Source organism: Mastigoproctus giganteus, chromosome 8 (assembly GCF_048544385.1).
Source record: "Mastigoproctus giganteus isolate SK-2022 chromosome 8, ASM4854438v1, whole genome shotgun sequence".
Classification (NCBI taxonomy): Eukaryota; Metazoa; Arthropoda; class Arachnida; order Uropygi; family Thelyphonidae; genus Mastigoproctus; species Mastigoproctus giganteus.
The window spans coordinates 97,741,262-97,763,361 of record NC_143582.1 but is presented as its reverse complement, the minus strand read 5'-3'; the positions used below and the strand labels follow the sequence as shown (position 1 = coordinate 97,763,361).

At 37.7% G+C, this 22,100-nt stretch overlaps 1 protein-coding gene across 1 annotated transcript in view; it reads left to right on the top strand.

Annotated features, from left to right (window-relative positions):
- Positions 1-8,082, top strand: part of LManII (Lysosomal alpha-mannosidase II) — a 60,074-nt gene extending 51,992 nt beyond the window's left edge. Inside the window, exons 21-24 of the mRNA XM_090380298.1 lie at positions 3,635-3,871; positions 6,045-6,194; positions 6,773-6,905; positions 7,938-8,082. Coding sequence (XP_090236424.1) covers positions 3,635-3,871; positions 6,045-6,194; positions 6,773-6,905; positions 7,938-8,038 — 621 coding nt within the window. The 3' untranslated portion in view covers positions 8,039-8,082. The remainder of the gene's footprint in view (positions 1-3,634; positions 3,872-6,044; positions 6,195-6,772; positions 6,906-7,937) is intronic.
- The last annotated feature ends 14,018 nt before the right edge of the window (positions 8,083-22,100 follow it).

The window sequence follows — 22,100 nt, the reverse complement described above, 5'->3', positions numbered from 1 at the left end:
GACAAAAATACAATCATTGCCCATATTAAGCAGGTATGGACTAGAACGACTGTCAACTCAAAGCTGTCTGATGTTATTGTTGTTGTAGTTTGGTTTTAGAGCATCAGCGACTAAGGCATATTGCTCCGTGTATACTATTTGTAAATTGCATGTGTTCTATGGTCGATTTTCTGTTTTCTGTACGAAAAACCCGAGTTTCCGGGAGACAAAACCATGCTACACTCCCCTGGGAGCGACTAACTCAGCCACGTTTGTGAAAAAGGCCCATAAAAATTCCTCACGTCATCAATGGGACTGGAACTCGGGTCTTTTCCACCCGGTGTGGGGAGGAAGGCGAATCTGCCAACTCTGCTACCCACGAGGGCTGTCTGATGTTAATATGATTAATGTTTAAAATATCGACTAGTCTCAATAGACAACAATAGTATTTTTGCTTTATTTTGGAAAACTTTTTTTATTATATATGGCTGAATTCATTTTGAAAAATTTATTATTTTGAAATACTGCAGTCCTCTGTTGTTGGGTTTTAGGAACATCGACGATAAAGGCCATGTTGCTTCGTGTATATTTAAAATCGACCATGGAACACACGCAATTTACAGACAGTGTACACGGAGCAATATGGACTTAGTGCTAATGCTCCTAAAACCTCTACAGCAACATCAGTGTATATTGTCTCTAAATTTCATGTGTTCTGAGGTCCATTTTCTGTTTACTGGACGAAAAATCCTAGTTTCTGGGAGAAAAAAACAACCATGCATCCCTCGCCTAAGTCCGACGAACTCAGCCACGTCGTGAAAAAGAACCATAAATATTCCTCCCATCATCTACGAGATTCGAACTCGGGTCTTCTTTCCACCCGGTTTGGTACTATCCTACCAACTCTGCCACCCACGAAAGCACTGCACTCCTAAGTTTACGACAATAAATATTATCTTTTAGATAAATAAATAGCGCTGCTTTATACTATCCTTGTTACACGCCAGATTAGCCGCGTAGGATCTGAGGAGTTGACGAGACAGTTTTGAAGAATATGTATTTGTGGTACACCTACAATATGTATTTTAAAGGATAGGTATTTGTGGGTTACTTGTATTCAGGTAGGCCGAATAACTCTGTACTTTTAAATGAACCACATGTCTACCTGAGTCAGTAGATAAAAGTTTAGGTGGGGTGGGGATTGATGAACTTAACCATTCTCCTTTCGCGTGTGTAGCACAGTGCGTATGAGCATCTCATCGGGTAGAAAAGGCGCTGGTTCGAATCCCTTCAATGACACGAGGTTTTCACAATATGGCTGAGTTAATCGATATCAGGCGAGGGTTGCATGGTTTTTCGTCCAAAAAATTAGCAAATCGACCACAGATTACACTTAATTTAAAAACACAATATACTGCTTGCTCATAACCTCAGTTGCTTTGGCGCTTAATGCGCTCGAACACACACACACACGCAGCTGAAAATTTTCCTAGATAGCGCTGTATAGCAGGCGAATGATGAGGACGAACCATTCTTGCATCCAATAAAAATCATTTCCTTGAAGTTGTGGACAGATAAAATTATTCAATGTATGCTCCTCAGTTGTTACCACTTTCGAAAGAGCCGCTTCAAGTCGGTTCATTTCTTTTTCAATTTGAATATGAGTATTTTCAGCTGTCCAGTACACTCAGTGATGGTAAATGACAAATCCTTTCCAAAATCTCTCTCCCAAATCGAAAGAGTTTGTTTAGGAAAACTGCTGACTGCGTCACTAATTGCCCGAAACTTTTCTGCAAACTTCACATTCCAGTGAAAGTCGTGTTCAATGAAGGATTTGGCTAATTTGGATGCATAGAGCTTGAATCCAGCGTGCTTTAAATCCTCCTTACAGAAATTCTTCATAACTTTTGTTCATTAGAAACTCTCCTAGGAGTCGTTTGCTTACGTCTTAGAATGACTTCCCATAGATTACAAGTTTAGCTTCACTAGTAATTATTCTTGATCTGCTACATCTCGGAACATTTGCCATACTCTCCATTCCATCATTTTCATGATGGTGGGATGAGGGAATGAAGGATATTTAGAGGCAGGAGTGCAAGAATTAAGATTGAGTTAATAGGCACGCAAGCTATTTATTAATAATGTAAAGCGACTTCCGACAAGAGATGGTAATAATTTAAAAACTAGGGAATCGAGAAGGGGAAATAAATTAGGAGTATCACAGATAAGTCTGATATTTGTACCTCTTAAAATCTGATCTTTTCCCTTTTTTGTATAAGCCATAACTAACCCATTATATCATAAATAAATTGCATACATTCAAATATTAAAAATGAAAGTCTTTATGCAAAAATTCTTATCCCTAATTTGAATTTATTTGTGTGGTTAGTAACTACATGCTACGCGTTTCTTGTTTAAAAATGAGGAAATAAAAAGTATACTCATATTTTTAAATTCACGAGATGGATTTCATCCATTAAGTACCACTAACTCGATTAGTGAGCAAACGAAACTGCATCCACAGAATCTGAAAGTTCTTTTGATCTTCCCTTCCCTTCTCAGACGTAAGATGGAGCCACCGGCTGCATCTCACTGGCTACTGTTTGACGGTTTTTTCGCTTTAAACGCCATATACAGAAAGTGTTGTAATTTCTCTGCCACATTATTCACAACAAATTCACATACTTATCTGGAACAAGTCATTAGCTGTAATAATGATAAATTGCACGAAGTCAAGAGAGGAATAAATTTTGTATGGATAGCATCCTGAAACGTAAAATAATGAACCGATATATACAAAACTACACAGCAAAGAATGGAACGAATTATATTAGGAATCAGACTGTTAGATAAGAAGAGAAACACATGGACTAGTCAGCAAACTCAAGTAGAGGACATTCTTTTCAAAACTAAAGAACTGAAATGGATTTGGGCAGGACACATAGCTCGAAGACGTGACGATAGATGAACCAAGAAAATAACAGAATGGTACCCAAGAGGAGCTAAAAGAAAACCTTAAGACAACAACGGAGATGGACAAATGAAATTCAAGAGTTCGTGGGCAATAAATGGATGGCTATTGCACAAAACAGAAGGAACTGGAAAGTTGATGGAGAGGCCTTCATCAGTGGATTGAGAATGGCTGATGAAGATAACCTCTCTCACACATCAAAGATTTGTGAACTAAACACAGGAACTAAATCCATATTGAGAATCTTTCGGATTTCCTAAAATGGGAATATTTATTCGTTCACAAATGGATTTACCATCCTGATTGGAAAATAAAAAAAAAAGGTTCATGCGGGATGGTAAAATTCTGGATCGAGCATTTTGTTTAATAATAATTGAGCATAATGAGCAGAATGCTCATTCTGCTCAATTATTATTAAGCAGAATGAGCTTCGACAATTTTATTATTTATTTTGAAGGTTTTAAAATTTAGGAAGAAACTAAAAACTGCTAAATAAATGTGTTATTTTATTTATTATTTATTGTTTTATTTTAAATATTTAAAATATAAAGCATCAATAACTAGTGCGCTTTATTGAGGATTGTTTGTTTGTTGTTTTGATTTGTGAGTTTTGGTAGGGAGCACGCTTTGGATATTAAAACATAAAACCTTCCAGAAATCTAAAATTAGTTATTGCTCTCGCAGATCCACCGACGCCTGTTATACGATGATGCTTTCGGTGTCGGTGAACCGCTGAACGAAACAGGACTGAATGGAAAAGGTCTCGTCGTGCTTGGTAAACATTATTTGCTGTTATCATCGTTAGAAGAGGCGGCTGCAGAACATCGTGACCTTGCCCAGAGGATATACATGGCACCGTGGATGTCTTTCGCAACATATAAGGGATCGGAGATGCAGTGGATCCAGGACTATAATACTGAGGTCAGTGCACAGCATAAACTCTCATAACTATGTTTATTTGAGGAACATATCTGAAATATAACTAGATAGTTTCAAAATTCTTCAGAGTTATGAATTAATTATTGCATAATTATTTAAAGTTATATAGATTATTTTAGGGCAGGAGTCTCATGCTACGTGGTAGAATGACTAGCGTATGGGTTAGTGCAATTGCATCAGTTTAATTCTTAGCCATCTATCAAAGTAGTTAAGTCGGCATCGTTTTAATTAATCTCATATTGTGAATATCTTCACAACGAGTTGCCATGGTATTGCACTACCTCGAATAAGTAACCCCTCACCAGTGGAGAAGACTAAAACATTAAAGGAACATACATTCAATTCGCACTACCCCCCTCCCCCCTCAACGAGTACGTCAATTCGTTGATGTACTCGTTTGGGGGGGTAAGTGCCCTTCTCCACGTCGAAACTAATGGTTGCTGTCAGATGTCACACTCATTTGTGTGTTATTTAAGTTGTCCAGGAGAATAGGGTCTCTGTATTGAGTTCTTAACTAATTTGATTTAGTTTGAGTTATTAAATACAGATAAGAATTATACGCTTATATGTGAGAGCCTATGGAGCTTCTAAGATGCCAGTTCACTTAAATGACCCTATTAATATATACTGGAGAAAGCAATCCTTCCATTTTTTTACTAACCAGTTGTTTCCTCTAAGCCTGGAACAATCTTACTGTCTTGTTGCTAACCAGTCAACAGCTATCAATTACTGACAACGATTCAAGTTACTCTCAAGGTGTCCAAAACTGGTGTCTGGCTGTGCAGACCCTGAAGCTACCTTTGATGGTGTGAACACTTCTGCAGTTTTCTTGGTTTTTTTTTTTTTTTTTTTTTTCGAATTGATGGCAGCGTGCTGGCATTTCTTTGATCCTTGCTTATGAATAAGACCGTATTCCTTATATATAGCAATACAACCTACACTAGGAATCTCGATATCGACGTCCCACAAAGTGGCCTATTATCTGGATGCGTTTTGTAGCAGCTCAGGTACTCTTCGTCATAGGAAGAGGTGATGTTCTAACGCATGACTTTAAGCAGTTTACCGCTATTCTCCGGACAGCTGTTACTGTCGTTACCATCAATCAAATTGACCACAAGATCTTCCGCCTGACTCAGTATCTAGAACCATTCGGGCTAACCTTAAACACAGAAGTCAGCAATACTCATCATTTTCACTCAGACCAATTATGATCTGTCCATTTCGGAACAACCTTACCCCAATTGTAATATGCTACAAATATCTGAGAGTGATATTCGAGTCATAGTCGAATATCCCTCCCAGCGGATATAATTGATTCATTCGATTATGACGAATCATTCGACTCATTCCATTAGATCCATATGAGTCGAAAGATTAGTAGTTAAATTAACAGAAGGGCATAATCGAGAGGATATAATCCATTCATTCATCCGTTCGCTTATGTTTAATAGTTAGTAGATTTACTTCGTCAATATCTCAACTAGTAACGATTATTCTTTAGCTGCGAATTGTTTTCCTCTCCTGTGAGAGATTGTTTCGAATGATTTTATTCAATAAATTTCAAAATTGGCTAATTACCACGACTGACTATATTGGAGAGTAAACCAGCCTCAGACGTATCCTAGAGCAATAAAGCTGCAAGCAGTCTTTCATAGTTACCGCCACCTGCGAGATGAACTTGACCTCTCCAAATATCGACCTCTTACTCCATCCAGATATTAAGTGTTTTGAATACAACACAACACGAGTTGTTGCGGCAATACTGGTATACAGCGCTTTTATTTTTCTTGATAATTAACTGAATGCCTAACTTATGTTATTTCAATTTTGTTCTGAACATTGGCCTGCAATATTAGTATAATGCATATTGAATATTAGATTAATGCTCAATATTACAAGTACATTAATTTGGGGGGGGGGAAGAGGCTTGGGAATATTATAAAATCAGGGAGGAGGAAGGTTAAGAACCACTGGCCCATATTTGTTGCTTTATTTTAATAGAATAAACCTTTTCAAGTTCTTTAGAAATAGACGGAGAGTTTCATTTTTTTTCTATTTGTTTCTTTTTTACATTATAATAACTTTTAATTCAGATTAATCAAAATAATATTTATTTAAATTCTTTTGACTGAAATACTTTATCTTTTTCTCTTAGTATTCCGGACTGTTGAATCCCCTTCCCAAAAATGTGCATCTGCTGACTCTTGAACAGTGGAAAGGTTCCAGCTTTCTCCTTCGTTTAGAACACTTCTATGAATCCCATGATGATCCCAAGCTCTCAAAACAAGTTACTGTAAATCTGGAGGTAAGACACGTTTTATTTAAACATTTTCCAGTGTATAAGTTTTGAAAATAATTATGTATCCATGCTACTTTACATCATCTCAGGAAAACAAGTCATCAAAAGGATTCTAGAATTAAAACTTGGAATATGGATTTCTTGGTGAAACCATCTCTCTGCCAAATGCTCACATTTGTGGAGAAATTTCATATACGTGTGCATGGGCGCCGGCAACATGGTGCAAAGACTTGGATTTAGAAGTAATACACAATGTTTAACATTTTCATTAATTTATTTTGATGAAATTTTGGTGAACAAAAAATGTATTCCCACATGCACCATCTTGAAAAATATCCTGCCGGCGCCCAAGTACATGTTTCTTGTTTAGTTCAATAGCTCTTCCAATTTCCATATCAACCCCCCACCCCCGTCTGCATATTACACATCAGTAGTAATACTTGTAGAGGATTCAAAAATGTTTAATTATTCATCACGAGACGTGAAGGATTAACTTTTATAACTCAATTTTTAAATAAAAAAAATAAAATAACGTGAACTATTTGCAAAGTGCATGGCATAACAAATGACATTTTTCTTAACAGAATTTCTTTTCCACGATGAACATCACTTCAATACAGGAGACGACTTTGGGAGCAAACCAAGATCTCCATTCAACCCATCGTCTAACGTGGAGGACAACCAAAGCTCCAGTGCTCCAACTGTTCGATGGATATGGTAATAATTAACCTATATTACGAATTTTAAACATTCATTCATCTGCTTTTAATTATTAACTTTATGATTGAAGAACATTAGTATACTTCAAAATTACGTATATTCCTATGGGGATGATTTCAGATGCGAACACTAAGTAGAATGAGAGTCATCAACTGCCACTTCCGCTGCAGTATAACTGCAAAGCTTAACCAGGATTTACAATGATCAGATTCTAAAAAGGGAAGGATGAGGGGTCTTGAGGTGCATATTCGAAGAGTGTGTCGAACAAGCAGCTGATACTTGGAAAATGTCATGGTGGCGAAGCTGGACATGCAGCAGTATGCGCAAAGGCACCCCCGTCGAGGATCTTTCATTAAGTAAAATGGAAAAACCCATTCTAATCACGTGCATCGCAGCTTCACGTACAGCGTGTAAAAAGGGGCAATAGAGAATCCCAAGCTGTGTGCACAGTGACCCACTAGCACATCCCTGACAGCGAAACATACTTATTTGCAACAGTCTAATCTGCTGCGACATTCCAGAAGATTCTTTTGCACTGCTCTGCTTATCAGGTGAAAAGAATACATTTCTGATCAGCTAATAATCCTTAATAATGAGGCTTCCGCTGGTGTTCAATTCATTGTATTCTTAATTCCTGATTTAAGACTGGTAAACTATCATAGAAACGTTCGTCACAAGGGATGCAGACGAGAAAGAAAAAAGAAAGACCTCAAGAAACAAGTTTATTTTATCTTCTTTCTTTCGAGCTATGGTGGAAGGTGGATATGCATAAATTTTGGCTCGGGGTGAGAGGGAGGTTAATTCATAATAGTAATATACATAAATGTTTTTCAAATTTTCGGAGTGGAATGTATTTATCTCGGTATTAGGGATAAAAGCAAAGGAAGAGAACATGCAAACTTAAGAAAATGACAAAAGGTTTTTCTAAATTTCCTGAAATTTATCCCCTGGGGGAGAGAGAGAGAGAGAGAGAGAGAGAGAGAGACTTTATAAGATTCATGTTCACATATTCATTTTTGTTCTTGCTAGTCTTGCTTCAAAGGCCACGAGAACCCAGGTATAGCGTAACTCTGAAGCCAATGCAGATTCGGACTTTTCTCATTACTACCAAACCGAGAAGAAGCATGTAAATGGAATATCCTTAAAGAAGTACCTTCAGGAATCATTCATCATCATCAACATCATTAATGTACTCATTTTTTTGTCCTAATGGCAGGTGGAAAATACATCGTAATCACATCTGAATAACTCGATTTTCGATGTCACTGTGTTGTCCTATCATTGAAATCATATTTGTGATAAAATACTCAAGATAATTTTGTTGATTTCCTTTTTATTGTTATTATGTTGAATAAAATTTTTGGAAGATCATATTCTTTCTAGAACATAGTAGTATTTTATTTATCTAAAAAAGTTAGCAATTAATTGTAAATTGCAACATCTTATCGTGAATAAAACAATTACACATTAATAAATCAATTTAAAGACATTGAATCAAATCAAGAGTATTACGCTTGCTTGCTTGCTGGCATTGATTTTTTTAGTGATAAATAATTTTATAAAAGCCAGGAGCAAAATTTCCAAGTTTCACTTGGCTCACTCCAGACAACATTTTGGCTTTGAGTGAATTACTTATTTACATTCGAATACAAGAATACGTAAAAGAAAATTGTTGAATGTGATCTTATAAATTACGCAAATTAGAAAACAAATTTTGCTTTTTTATGATTGCTTTGAAGGAATACCATTCTTGTGTACCTGGGTTAATTATAAATTGACAAAAGAAACAATTCTGTTCTGATAGCGAAAGATAAAACATGGACTTCTTTTTTTTTCTTGAACAAAGCTTTGAATAAGTGTAATCAGTATAAAATTAATCCTAATTATTGGTTTCGAGATTCAGCCAAGATGAAGAGGATGATGAAGACTTTTGAATCTCCTGCCTGTTGAATTTATACATAAGACTTCAGCTAGACACAATTGGTGTCTGAGTTGTTGAGTTTTATATTATTGTGAATCCCCTTTAACTGTCCTTATTTTCATTAATTTCATCACAGGAAATTAAGGAATCATATATATGGCCAGGCCACATCTTGAATACTGCAGGAAAGTCTAGAGGCGTCATTTTAGGAAGGATGTAGAGCTGCTAGAACGAGTTCAGAGAAGAGCTACGAGACAGGTGAGTGGAACAAAGGTGTGCTCTTACCAAGAAAGGCTTCAATTCTGCAAAATGCAGCGTCTGAAGAATAGATACTTACGTGGTGATCTCACTAAGGTGTATAAGGCTCTGAATGGATTGAGCGAGCTCAATGCTTATGGGATTCTTCCGCTTGCTCAGACGACACATGAGTGGGCCTAAATTCAAATTTAGGAAGGAAGATTGCGGAATAGATGTAAGGAAGTTTGCCTTGACTGCTAAATACGGTTCACCTGTCAACCCGCTCTGGACCAGCATGGCAGATTATGGTCCATTACCTCAACGTGACTTGTTGGGAAGGTATCCAATCGTTCAGTGTATTGACAATGGCTGCAGATTTATTTACTTATATGCTTCACAAGGGATGGAGAAAAAGGAAAAGATCTAAAGAAACGAAAAAAAAAAGTCAAATGGATGTTTTATTGATATTGGGCGGTAGTAATTAAAGTTATGTTCCTACCAAGATTCATCTGATTATAATGTCTATTTCTCTAAACCCTGGTTGTTATTTTTCACACTAGTTAAATTCTAAAAATTTAAAGGATTGATTTTAAGGAATTGTTTGATTCCAAAGAATTCAGTAGCTGTATGCATATCTGCGTATGAGGCTGGTTAAAAGCATATGTATATTAAGCAAAAACTCTTAATAGATGCGATAAAGAGCAGACAAGGGTAAATTACAATTTTCCTGACTATTCATACAGTCATTTGGAAAGGTGGTGGCGTTCAGCAATTATGAAGCTCTATAAAGATTATGAAGCACTCACGATAAACGCTTCAATGTTATTCAGATAGATACCATTCCAAATTGATGTAATACCTCAGCATAGCATTTCAAGAAAGGGGAATTGCTGTTTCCAGAATTAACACAATGGAATGTGATATTTATGATGCAGTATGTCGTACTACTGAGTTCTATACATTTTCTATGGAGAATAAATCGACACTATTTCTCTTAAAGTCTAGAGAAACTGAAGCGTTTCCTATTCAAATTAAATCCTCTTCCTGATAGATACCATTCCAAATTGATGTAATACCTCGGGATAGCATTTCAAGAATACCAGCCTATCTCAAGAAATAGATCACTCAATTGTATTCAGTGAAAACTTACGTTATCGCTCATAAAAAGGAAACGTGTTCCTTTGCACCTCGAAATATTCAATACGAATATTGAAGATATCATTCTGGTATCTCCTTCCGTTGAGAGTCCATTGATCCAGAGTCCAGCTATGTTCATAGTCCCACTTCCTGAATTGATATAAGACAGAAGGCTCCGCGAATTCGGATGTCTCAAGATTAGTGTGTACTTTTTATAAGTGGTTGCACATTTGCTCTGTAGAGCAAGTTGTCCATCATTTGTACAAGTGTGTTCATTATTTCGCTATCACGTTATATCGTTATTAATGAAATTTTCATTTTCTATGCAAATTATTACTAGCCGACGGCTATGGTTGGTCAAAGTTGCTTCATTGTATTCTAACAAATCAGGAAATAAAGATTTCCACTTTATGATAATTCATTCGCTAAATTCCATTCTAAGATTTCTACGGGATTCAGCAGTATAATCAGTTTTGTGACTGTTGCAGCAGTTTTTGAAAACCAGCGTATATTCATTTCCTGAAATGAAAAAAAATATATCGATGAACCTCTCATTTTGAGATCAGTCATAAATCACTTATCTAAGCTAGAAATTATATCCTGAGACAACTGAAATAAAAATGGTTTTGTTTTTTACACTACTAACATTGTAGAACACTTTTGTTCTCGAAGAAGATGGGATAATCATTATTCCTTCACACGATGTGAAAATTGCTAAAACAGTTCTAGGAACAACCACTGAAACCTTGAGAATGACAAGTCCTCGTATCAAAAAGACAAATTTATTATAGCTTGTGCTGATAATAACTTCAGAAATGTCAGTTTATCTGCCTTAATAGGATATACACGATCAAATAACATTAAAATAATGCATCGCATGACAGTTGAAATAAAGCGACATTTTTTTTTCATCTTCTGTTTTTACTAAAAGGAAATATAATGACACGTTAATCCCTTTTCATTGCCAATTGTTAATTCTCAAAGAGACTGCATGTTGGCTTATACTCAGAAATTATCAATAGTAAAGTGTTTTGAAGACTAAGAGAAATTCTGGTTATACTGGTCGATGTAGGACAGCGTAAAGTAAAAAGGAAAAGAAAAAAATGTATGGTTGGTTGAGCGATTGGCTGTTCAGCTTAAAAGTGGTTCTGGATATTCTTGCTAGTGATGTACATGTGTTACGCAGCAAAGCAACTAAGGCTATAAAGTGTGAGTATATGTTGTGCATACAGCAGCGGGCATTCTTCAGTTGATATGTTTGTTTTCTGGACGAAAAATCAGTTTCCCGAGCGACAAAAACAAGCAACCAAAACCCAAAATCGGCTAATTTGGCCACACTGTGAAAAAAAACAAAACAAAACAGGGTGTAAATCAGTATATGTATTGTATTGTAATAACTGACGCCCATTGTATAAAATTATTTGTTGAATGATATTAAATGGTTTGCAGATATCTGAAATATATTACTAATATAATAATAACAGTATATCAGCAGACGTTAACAAATCAGTAGTGCAGGCGTATAATCTAATTTAACCGTCGAACATTAGTATGCTGAACTGAAGATGTATTCTCTAGGAATTTATGGATTCCTAATACGAAAGAACAATGCGTCCATTAAACTGATCAACAACACGTAGCTGTCATGATATTTGTGAGATTCCGTGCTATAAATTTCTCTAATATGATGAAACGATGGCACCTAAGCATTCTATGTATGTTTCTATACAGTTATTGCTTTTAATGACTGCTAATTAAGATCCTTTTCAATTTATAATATAATAATCAATATATATTGTAATTGGACTACAATATTTACATAATGTTTGTAGTAAATAATATATTACATAATATACTTAAGAAAGATCTGTGATAATGGTATACAGCAGATAAACAACGCATATTCTAATTCATTCATTCATAAAACTTCCTAAGTTATTTTATAATGTTCATTTCCATCGGTAGTCTGCCTAACTTTTTCTGATGAATCTAGTTAACATTTGCTTCAACCCACAATCATCTCATTTCTCATAATTATTCGTTCTACGATTAGTTCTACTTTAAAATTGATAATTCACCATATGTCGGCGATGATATTCCTCGTTTCTAATAGATACTTTCTAATACAATGCTCAACAAAATTAACAGAACTCGTAGAAAACGAGGTGTGATGAAATGGGATAAAATTTGGTATAGTGGTGTACCACAAAATAACGATGAAATGAGGACACAGCTAGAAACATCAGACATTTATAGGGGTTGCATAAGAATTACCAAAACAGTCACATTACACAAGTCTTATACAAGATGCTCTAAAATATGGTCACATGACATCAGTATGGTGTATGATCCCCTCCAACGGCTAAACAGGCCTGAAAACGGTGAACGATGTTTGATATAAGGGTGTCTATAAGATTCTGTGGAAACAAATCCCATTCTTCCACCACTTCAGACCCTAGCTTACTAAGTGAACGAGAAGTTGACTGTCGGCGTGCAATGCAACGCCCAAGGGCGTCCCACACATATCCGATCGAATATCAGTTTGGTAATCGTGCTGGCCATGGCAGTCGCTGAATATCTTGGATTCAAGAGATTCTTTCACCACTTGAGCTCTAGGTGCAGTTCATGTTGGCTCTAGGTGCAGTTCATGTTCATGCTAGGCCAACCGCACCCCTAAAGTATCGCACTTAGGGTTCGAGGATCCGTTTCGATTCCTCTGTGCAATTACGGTACTCCTATTTAAAAATGAAGAGGGGCGGAATTGATCATTATTCCGCCCCACACGAGAACACTGCCTCCACTGTCTGTATCCTTTTCTCTGGTGTGGGAGGAATGCTACCGCATTTATCGTTGTCTCCAGATGAAACAGCATCGAGAATCTGTTTATAAGCTGAATCGGGACTCCTATTTTATTGCAGTATCGCCGAAGACTGTGTTCACGATTCGTGAAAAACACATTTTGTTCTGTTAATTTTGTCGAGCAGTGTACTGAATCTCTGTTTAGCTCAGAATCGCTTTATTGTATTCCGTCAGATTCATTTTTAGCCTCTTCAGCTCAATGAACTTGACATCATGAATCAGATGATATAACAGGGCTGACAGTAGAGGAACCAGTCACAGAGTTCTACGGTGGATGATGAAGAGAGAGGTAGCAGTAGTAAAAGTACTATATGGCCTCTATTAACTGGGTAGATATCGCACAGAGAACGAATACAATTGAACTGCAGTATGCTTTTAAAACAATACTCAGATGCCTTGAATGCGTATTTACCACTACAAAATACTCCACGAGGAGGGTTCCAAGTTGGATGAATAGTGAAATTGCCACATTACTTGAGCAGAAAAAGGTGGCATGGAAAGGTTACAGAGCAATAAAAAGTACTGAAGCCTATAACAGCTACAAGGTGATGTGCAATAGAGCCACAGAAAAGGTTCGACAGGCAAAGGCAGTTTATGAGAAATCACTAGCAAACATGGCAAAGAGGGGGAAATAAGGAATTCTTCACATATATAAATGCCAAGAAGAGCAGGACAAACCAGATCGGACCTTTACGTAAGGGAAAGGGGATAGTAATAAATACACCAGCTGCTGTTGCAGACGAACTCAAAAGTTATTTTGCATCGATATTTACAAATGAAAAACCTTTTGTGGCTATGGCAAATTGTGGGAGCGAAGTTGAAAAATATGTAATTAATGATATTGAAATTTCGCAAGATTATTTAATGAAAAAACTTTCGAGCTTACAGGCCGTAAGGCTCCTGGAGTTAATATATACTCTATAATCTTATGGGAGGCGGCAGGTGAGTGCATTGAACCATTAAGGCTAATTATGCAAGCATTAGTAGAGGCATTTGATGCAAGAAAGCAAGCTTATGCAGCATCAGCCAAAAAAAAACCACTTCCACTTCACCCCTCTGTTCGTTCAAAATACCTGTCCAGCTGAGCCTTAAACTTATTTAGGCTATCAACTTCCACCACAAGGGATGGAAGTCTGTTCCACCAACCAACCACCCGCTGGCTAAAGGCAAATTTCCGCACGTCTATCCTACATCTGTCTTTCCTCAATTTGAATTTATGCCCTCTCAGGTGATTTTTCTGAGCTAGAGGAAGAATCCCATCAGCATTGAGCATGCTTAAACCATTCAAGGCTTTATACACCTCTATCAGATCACCTCGCTGGTGCCTAGTCTCCAGACACTGTAATTTGCAAAACTTAAGCCTTTCTTCGTAAGATCACCCCTTTGTTCCATTCACTAATCTTGTTGCCCTTCTCTGTACTCGTTCCAGCAGCTCTACATCCTTCTTGAAATGAGGCCTCCAGACCTGTATACAGTACTCTAGGTGTGGTCTGACCATTGCCTTATACAATGGAATAATCACCTCCTTATCCCTGCTGGAAAAATTCCTGTATATCATTGACAACACTCCATGAGCTACTCTTGCAGCCCGTCTGCACTGCTCAGAGAACTTCATATCTGCCTGCACAACCACCCCCAAGTCCCTTTCATTCTCTACCACTGTCAGTGTAGTACCACAGAGTTGATACGTTGCTCTGGGGTTGCTGTTTCCCATGTGTAGTACTTTACATTTGCCAATGTTAAACTTCATTTGCCACCTCTCAGCCCATCTGCTCAACCTTTCCAGATCCTGTTGCAGCAGCATAGTGTCAGTAGTGTCCTTGACAACCCTGCCAACCTTTGTATCGTCTGCAAACTTGGACATTAAGCCCGATATACCATCATCAATATCATTTATAAATACAGAAAACAATAATGGACCCAACACTGAGCCCTGAGGGACTCCACTAATAACATCAGTCCACGATGAGCAGTGTCCATTGATTACCACTCTGTCTTCTCCCCCTCAACCACCCCTTTATCCATAGCAGCAATTTGCCTCCAATGTCGCACTGCTCCAATTTGTGTAGCAGTCTTCCATGTGCAACAGTATCAAAAGCCTTTCTAAGATCCAAGTATATAATATCAAAGTTATGCCCTGCATCCAGTTCTTTTGTGACTGCATCATAGTATCCAATCAAGTTGGTCAGGCAAGACTTCCCCTTAACAAAACCATGCTGTGTCTGAGCTATAACTGAAGTCTTGTCTAAATGATCCTGCAGTGCTTCTTTAACCAGTGCCTCCATTAATTTTCCTGGAACAGAAGTTAAGCTCACAGGTCTATAATTACTTGTGTCAGCCTTTGATCCTCCTTTGTGAATTGGGGTCACATTTGCACATTTCCAGTCTATGGGTACCTCCCCTGAGTCCAAGGAAGCTCTCATAATTATGGCTAAGGGTTTGCTTACTTCCTTTGCTGCCTCCTTTAATATAACTGGATAGATCCCATCCACCCCGGGTGCCTTTCTTGTGTTTATCTTCAACAGTTTCTCCTCCACTTTACTCCCAGTTATTTCAAGATTCTGTAGCTTACTGCTAGAGTTGAATACACCTCTGGCATTCCCCTCGCTGAATAACTCCTCATGTGTGAATGTCGATGCAAAATATTCATTTAGTTTGTTAGCTACTTGAGCAGGATCATCAACAGTTGACCCATCAATATCACGTGGGCCATCACTAGACTCTGTGGAGATTCCGTTGGATTGGAAAAGTTCCAATGTATCTTCCATACATAAGGGTGGCTCTAAAAGTGAAGTGGGAAATTATCGACCTGTCAGTCTGACTTCAGTGGTAGGGAAAATCATGGAGGCAATGATCAAGGGTGGAATTCAGGATCATTTGGATAGAATTGAAATCCTCAAGGATTCTCATCATGGTTTTCTAAAGGTAAAATCATGTTTAACAAATCTCGTTCGCTATTTTGAAAGGGTCACTCACGAGCTGGATTTAGGGAATAATTTCGAAATTGTTCATTTAGATTTCAGCAAAGCTTTTGACTCAGTCCCATATGAGCGGTTGCTTTATAAGCTGGAACAGGTTGGAATCACTGGGAAAATCCTTAGATGGATAGCAGGATGGCTTCAGGGCAGGAGTCAGAGGGTTGTAATAAATGGCTATTCCTCAGATTGGGTTGATGTAAGAAGTGGGGTTCCCCAAGGTATCAGTATTAGGACCACTGTTGTTTTTAATTTTCATAAACTACATCGACGAGGGGATAGAGGGCGTGATGTCTAAATTTGCAGATACAAGGAGATAAATAAACTCCAAACAAATAATTCCTATCAAAGAGAAGTCGTTAGCATCAAATACAACAGCCGTATAGAAAGAATATTTTGATGTGATATGGAGTAACAGCCGAAGTAAAGAATAATTTCGGGAATAATTTCGACATTGTTCATTTAGATTTCAGCAAAGCTTTTGACTCATTCCCACATGTTCTCTATATTGAAACTAGGGCTATGTATTAGTTTTAAAATAAAGCCAATAGAATACATTTATGTGTATGAAGTAGGATTCAGTACGGAAAAAAACATTTAAAAAGGTTGTTGTAGGATTTTAGGCACATCAGTAACTTAGGACAAATTGTCTCTAAATTGTGTTCTTTGGTCGATTTCCTGTTTTGCTGGAAACCTGAGTTTTCCAGAGGGGGGAAAAAACATGTTAACAGCCATGTTGTGAAAAAGGTTATAAAAATACCCCGTGTCGTTGATGGGATTATGAACTCAGGTCTTTTCCACCCAGTGTGGGGGAACGTTGGTGATTATACCCACCGTGCTATCGCGAGGGCAGTAATAAGGAATTATAACTGTCACCGAACAACAGTTCTCTAAAACAAAATCGCAGCTTCTTCTCTAAATCAAATTAGGCATAGTACATTGTCTTTGCATGTTATATATCTAGAATATTCAGCAGATGAAACAGCAAGTTATTTAAAACAGAATGCAGAAGTCACACGCTGTTAACAGTTTTAATTAAAATGTTGAAGATGATTGATGTTCTGTTTAATTTTCAACAATTATAGAAATCACTCAGCATTGCACTACGGATTTTTGCTTTTATCTTTGACTTTTTTCCAACTAGAATACATAATCGGTTGAATTTTTTTTCCAACTAGAATACATAATCAGTCGAATTTCAAGTATGAAATTCGACCGGTTATGTTGAAAATTGAAATTGATTTCAATTATGCAAATGAAACTTTTTTTTTTTTTTTTTTTTTTTTTTTTCGAATGTAGTCAGTGGATGGATCAAGTATGATTCCGTTTTGTAGTCGTGCTCTCTTTCTCTATGTTGAAACCTAGACTGGTTGCAAAGAGAATAATTAATTATTAGATTAAAGGCGGTACTGTAACCGGTGCACGTTACTGTACCGAGGTAATCCTTCCCCATGTGCGTCTGCTCCGAGGTGCCATTGGCCCCGAGTTCGTGTTTATAGATGATAACGTCACACTCCATCGTACTGCAGCTGTTGATATGATTTTTGAAAGTGAGGACATTGTTCGTATGGATTGCCTGCCCGTTCCATCTATCTAAATCCCATCGAACACATATGGGACGCTCTGGGGAGACTCCTAGTGGCACGTCCACACCCACCAGAAAATGTTCACCAGCTGAAGATGGCGCTGACAGAGGAATGGACGATATTACCGCAAGAATTTATCAACAACATTGTTCTAAGCCTGCATCGACATTATGGGTGGCCATATCTCCTACTTAGGACCATCTCTTCCCTTTGTTCCATCTCATATCCGTGTTACAGATTTTGGCAGTGATGCCAAAGATCTGTATCACGGCAGCCAGTGCTATGTTGCCATTTTTTAATAAAGTCCCTCTGTAGCGTTTTGTTTCCGTTGTTATGTCGGTGTTGTTTCCTTCATTTCTGTACCTCACGAGGTTCCTTCAGTATGCTTTTCCCATATCCAGGCCACTTCTAGGAGAAGCTACGGGTGAAAACCTGACTGGTACTTAAGTTTTGCACACCAGTAGTACACAATTCCAGACAGGTTTCAATACCTGTCGTTTTGAAGTAAAAAATATCCGAATAGGCTTGGACGGAGGCCGTTGTGGATATTTTATTGGATATTTTATATGCAGATATTGATGAATACTCATGATAACGAGCTAGGTGTTTTCTGAAATTCAAACTTAATATACACCTACAAATGTTAACTCAACTGTCCAGTCTACTAAATTCGAATCCCCTGACTGCCGCAATGGAATTTGTAGGTTTCAGCATATGTTTTGAATAATTGTAACTGTACAAATAAAGATTATTTATTTGTTTAGGCCAAATAGATTGGTCATATATTTTTCTATTCTTGTATTTTTAAATTAGTGGAAGGCGATGTAACATGATATTTACTTTGCGGGGGGGAGGGGGAAAAGAGCGGTCTTTAAAACATTCTTTAGATGCTTTTTTTTCTCCTTTTTTTTTTTTCATTTTTAAAGTACGGCGATATTTCATGCAGAAATTCTGAACTCCTCCTCTTTTGTAGCCAAAAGGTGCAACGGCCTAACAATTTCGCTGACCGCATTCACTACTTCCTCTAACACAGAAAAGCACATCACTTTGCAGCTCTCCCAGGCATATCCTGCTAATTATATTTCGCTGCGTTAGTTAGATTCCTGCCTTGAATAGCGCCATTCACCTTTAAGGGAATTTTCTCGGTATCATCATTTATTCTGAAAGCAAATCATTGAACATCGGGAACAGTTTATTTGTATTAAGACAGATTACAATAATTTATTCATTAATATATAATGCTACCAACAGATTATTAAAAAGAAAATGGCAATTAATACGACTGCTGTTCAAAAAGTATCGAGAAAATGTAAATCTTTGATCAACCGCACCGTGCGAAGGTGTTGCTTCGATGAACGTCATCCAGCATATGGCATGGTCCCGCATGTTCAGGCGTGTTTACAACTTTTTCCGTCCTCGTGATAGTATAGTAGTTTACCCACCTGCCACTGGTTTGGAGGGGTCTATGTTTGAATCCCGTTGGAGACTATAGGAATTATTCAAGTATTCTTCAACTGGAACTGTAGTTGAACGAGCTCATGAGGAGGGAGCAAGAATTGCCCTCGGGAATTAATCCCAGAGATGTTCTATGGGATTCATATCCGTGAAATTCAGTGGTCAACATAGCTCTTGAAAATCACTTTCGTGTGCAAACCACTCCAGTACTATACCGGGAAATGGGACAGAGCCCGTTATCCTGCTGGAACACACCTGTGACTGCCCTTGTGGGTAGCACAGCTGGTAGGCTCGCTGTTCTCCCCACATCGGGTGAGAAAGACCTGAGTTCGTGTCCCGTCGATAAAGGGAGGAATTTTTATGGTCGTTTTTCACAAAGTGGCTGAGTTAATTGGTCTCAGGCAAGGTAGCATGGTTTTTCATTCAGCAAAGAGAAAATCGACCTCAGTACACACGCAAGTTACAGACAATATACGCGGAGCAATATGGCCTTAGTCACTGATGCTCCTAAAAGCCTACAACAACAGCAATGTGTGTGCCATCCGGGATTAAAACCTCAATAAACAGCTAATTTTTAGCTTTCAGAGTGCGGTCTAAAAGTATGAGGATTCCAAGAGATCTCCAGGAAAACATCCCCCATGCCAAAACACTGCTTCCACTTGATTATTTCGCTCGGACCAGGACATCGGAACGATTCCTATTCGCGATTTATCACTAGCTTCTTTACTACCGCCCGCACGGAAGAGCAGAAAACGTTTTTCATCGGAAAAGGCGACTTTTTTTCAGTGGTCAGTAGTCCAATGACGCCGTTCAGATGTAAATTTTAGATGTCATTGACGAAGGGTGGCTGTATGCATGGGTACCTTGAGTGGGCGCCCACTCTGAGAACGCTTCGTTAGATCGTGATCTTGGAAACATCGCTGGCCGTCCCCTTGTAAAAAAAATTGTCATATTAGAGCCACCAAAGATCGAACTTATAAGATCATGTGTGGTATGTTCATAAATTGCGCTTATTTTCTGGTCGCTTTTCCTGTTTTTCTGGACGAAAAAAACCTAGCTTTCGCGTCTGAGACCGACTAACTGTGCCAAGGATTGATAAACACCGATAAAATTTAATCGCCTCATTGATGGGATTCATTGACGTCGAACCCGGGTCTTTTCCGCTTCCACCCGATGTGAATTGTGATTATAACCACTATGCTACCAACGCAGACCTGATTCACGATCAGGCATTATTCCATTTTCCTTCCATCTGCTCGCACAATGCGGGGCCTACGATCATCGATGAGGCGTATTTGCCCGCTTTCGGCCCTGCGACTACTGCTTTATCCACTGTCCGTCCACTCTTGAAACGCCTTAACTACAGCACTGCGCGAATAGCTCTTACAAGAGTCAGTTTGTTTCCTTGATATTGCCACCCTTCAACCGGTACCCGATAATCATCACCTTTTCGAAGTCTGTCAGATCACATCACTTGCCCACGTCAAGTACTTAGTATGGACCGCATGCCACGAACTTGCAGTATCACATTTACTGGCTCGTACAGCGAAACGTGTGTTACCAGGATGGAGAGGAACGGCCAATTGATAAAACCCAAGAGTGGTCGTAATGTTTTGTCTGGATAGTGTATATCTTTACGAGATTTAAAATTTAATATTATAAAATGAATAATAATTGATAATCTAAAAATTCCGCTATATCTGTACTCTACTAGAAATAATGAGAAATTACAGTACACAGATGCTACTTGCTGTGTCTTGTGATGTAAATTAATAGGACAAATACACTTAACTTATAATTAACACAATCGTGAAATTAAAAACTCGTATATGAGACGCGCAGAATTTATACAAAAACAGTTTTCACAATGCCTATTTCTCAAATCAAATAGAGGGCGTCCTGCCACCTTGTAACTACGATTATCACAACGCTGTAATTTGCTGACGGAAGGATATTTGTTTTTTGAAAATTTGTGTAATTCAAGTGTTTATTATCAGTGCCGTTTATTTTGGTGCAGTGTGTTAATTTTAGCTACGACCTTTGATTTAAATCTCGGCTAGGTGCTTGTTATCCATACTTTCACTGATAATTTCAGGTGGGTTCTTTCTTTATTTTAACCTAAAGTACTTTTAAATAAATGGTACAGATATGAAATTTCGAAATAATATACTACTGGCGTCTAATCTGAGAAAAAATGTTTGTTTATTTATTTATGTATGTATATATATATTTTTTTTATTTATTTTTTTTTTTAAACCGTGCACTAAACTTAAACATACTAGATTGCACAATTTCGCTCACATCAGGGGCAAACTGATCAGATTTCCCGATAGCTTGAAGAAAGATGCCGAATTAAGATGAATTGTGATTCCTACCTCATTTATGAGTGTGTGGGTGGAAGGTGGGGGGAATCAATCATTAAATGGATTATTATTAAATCATTATGTAATAGTTTAGGACATTAGTAATGGTGGTCCTAGTCTACTCACAAAGTACATCGCTATTTTGTAACTTTCTGAATATTCCCCTTTTCTTTCGTTATTACCCAACTGAATGTTTCTCTCAAATCATATTTATTTCTAATGGTTAGGTAATATTTCTGTAACAACCCCTCCCACCCCTAATATAATATGAATACAAACCTACACGTAGTATGGATATATTAGGTGTTTATCAGAATTTGTGAATAGTCCCTTACGTGTATGATGGCACCTTAGAAATGAATCTTCTGTCTTGAAGGCAGTTCATTATCGCAAAGTTTTTTGAACTTCCAAAGAAGCCTAGCAGCTAATTTTCCTCCAGAAGTCGCGATCTGTTCATTGAAAATAAATACGTAATTATAACAGAGCACTTCTCGGAAAGATTTCGATATTTTAATTGACGTGTGGTAGTATGGTATTATTATTTCACGCATTCGACTACGAAAATATCCTTAGCATTTTTTCCATCTGTCTCATTTCCTCCCTCCATTCTCCAATGAGCTTATTCCACTTTGATCACACTTTCTTAAATCCGATTCTGC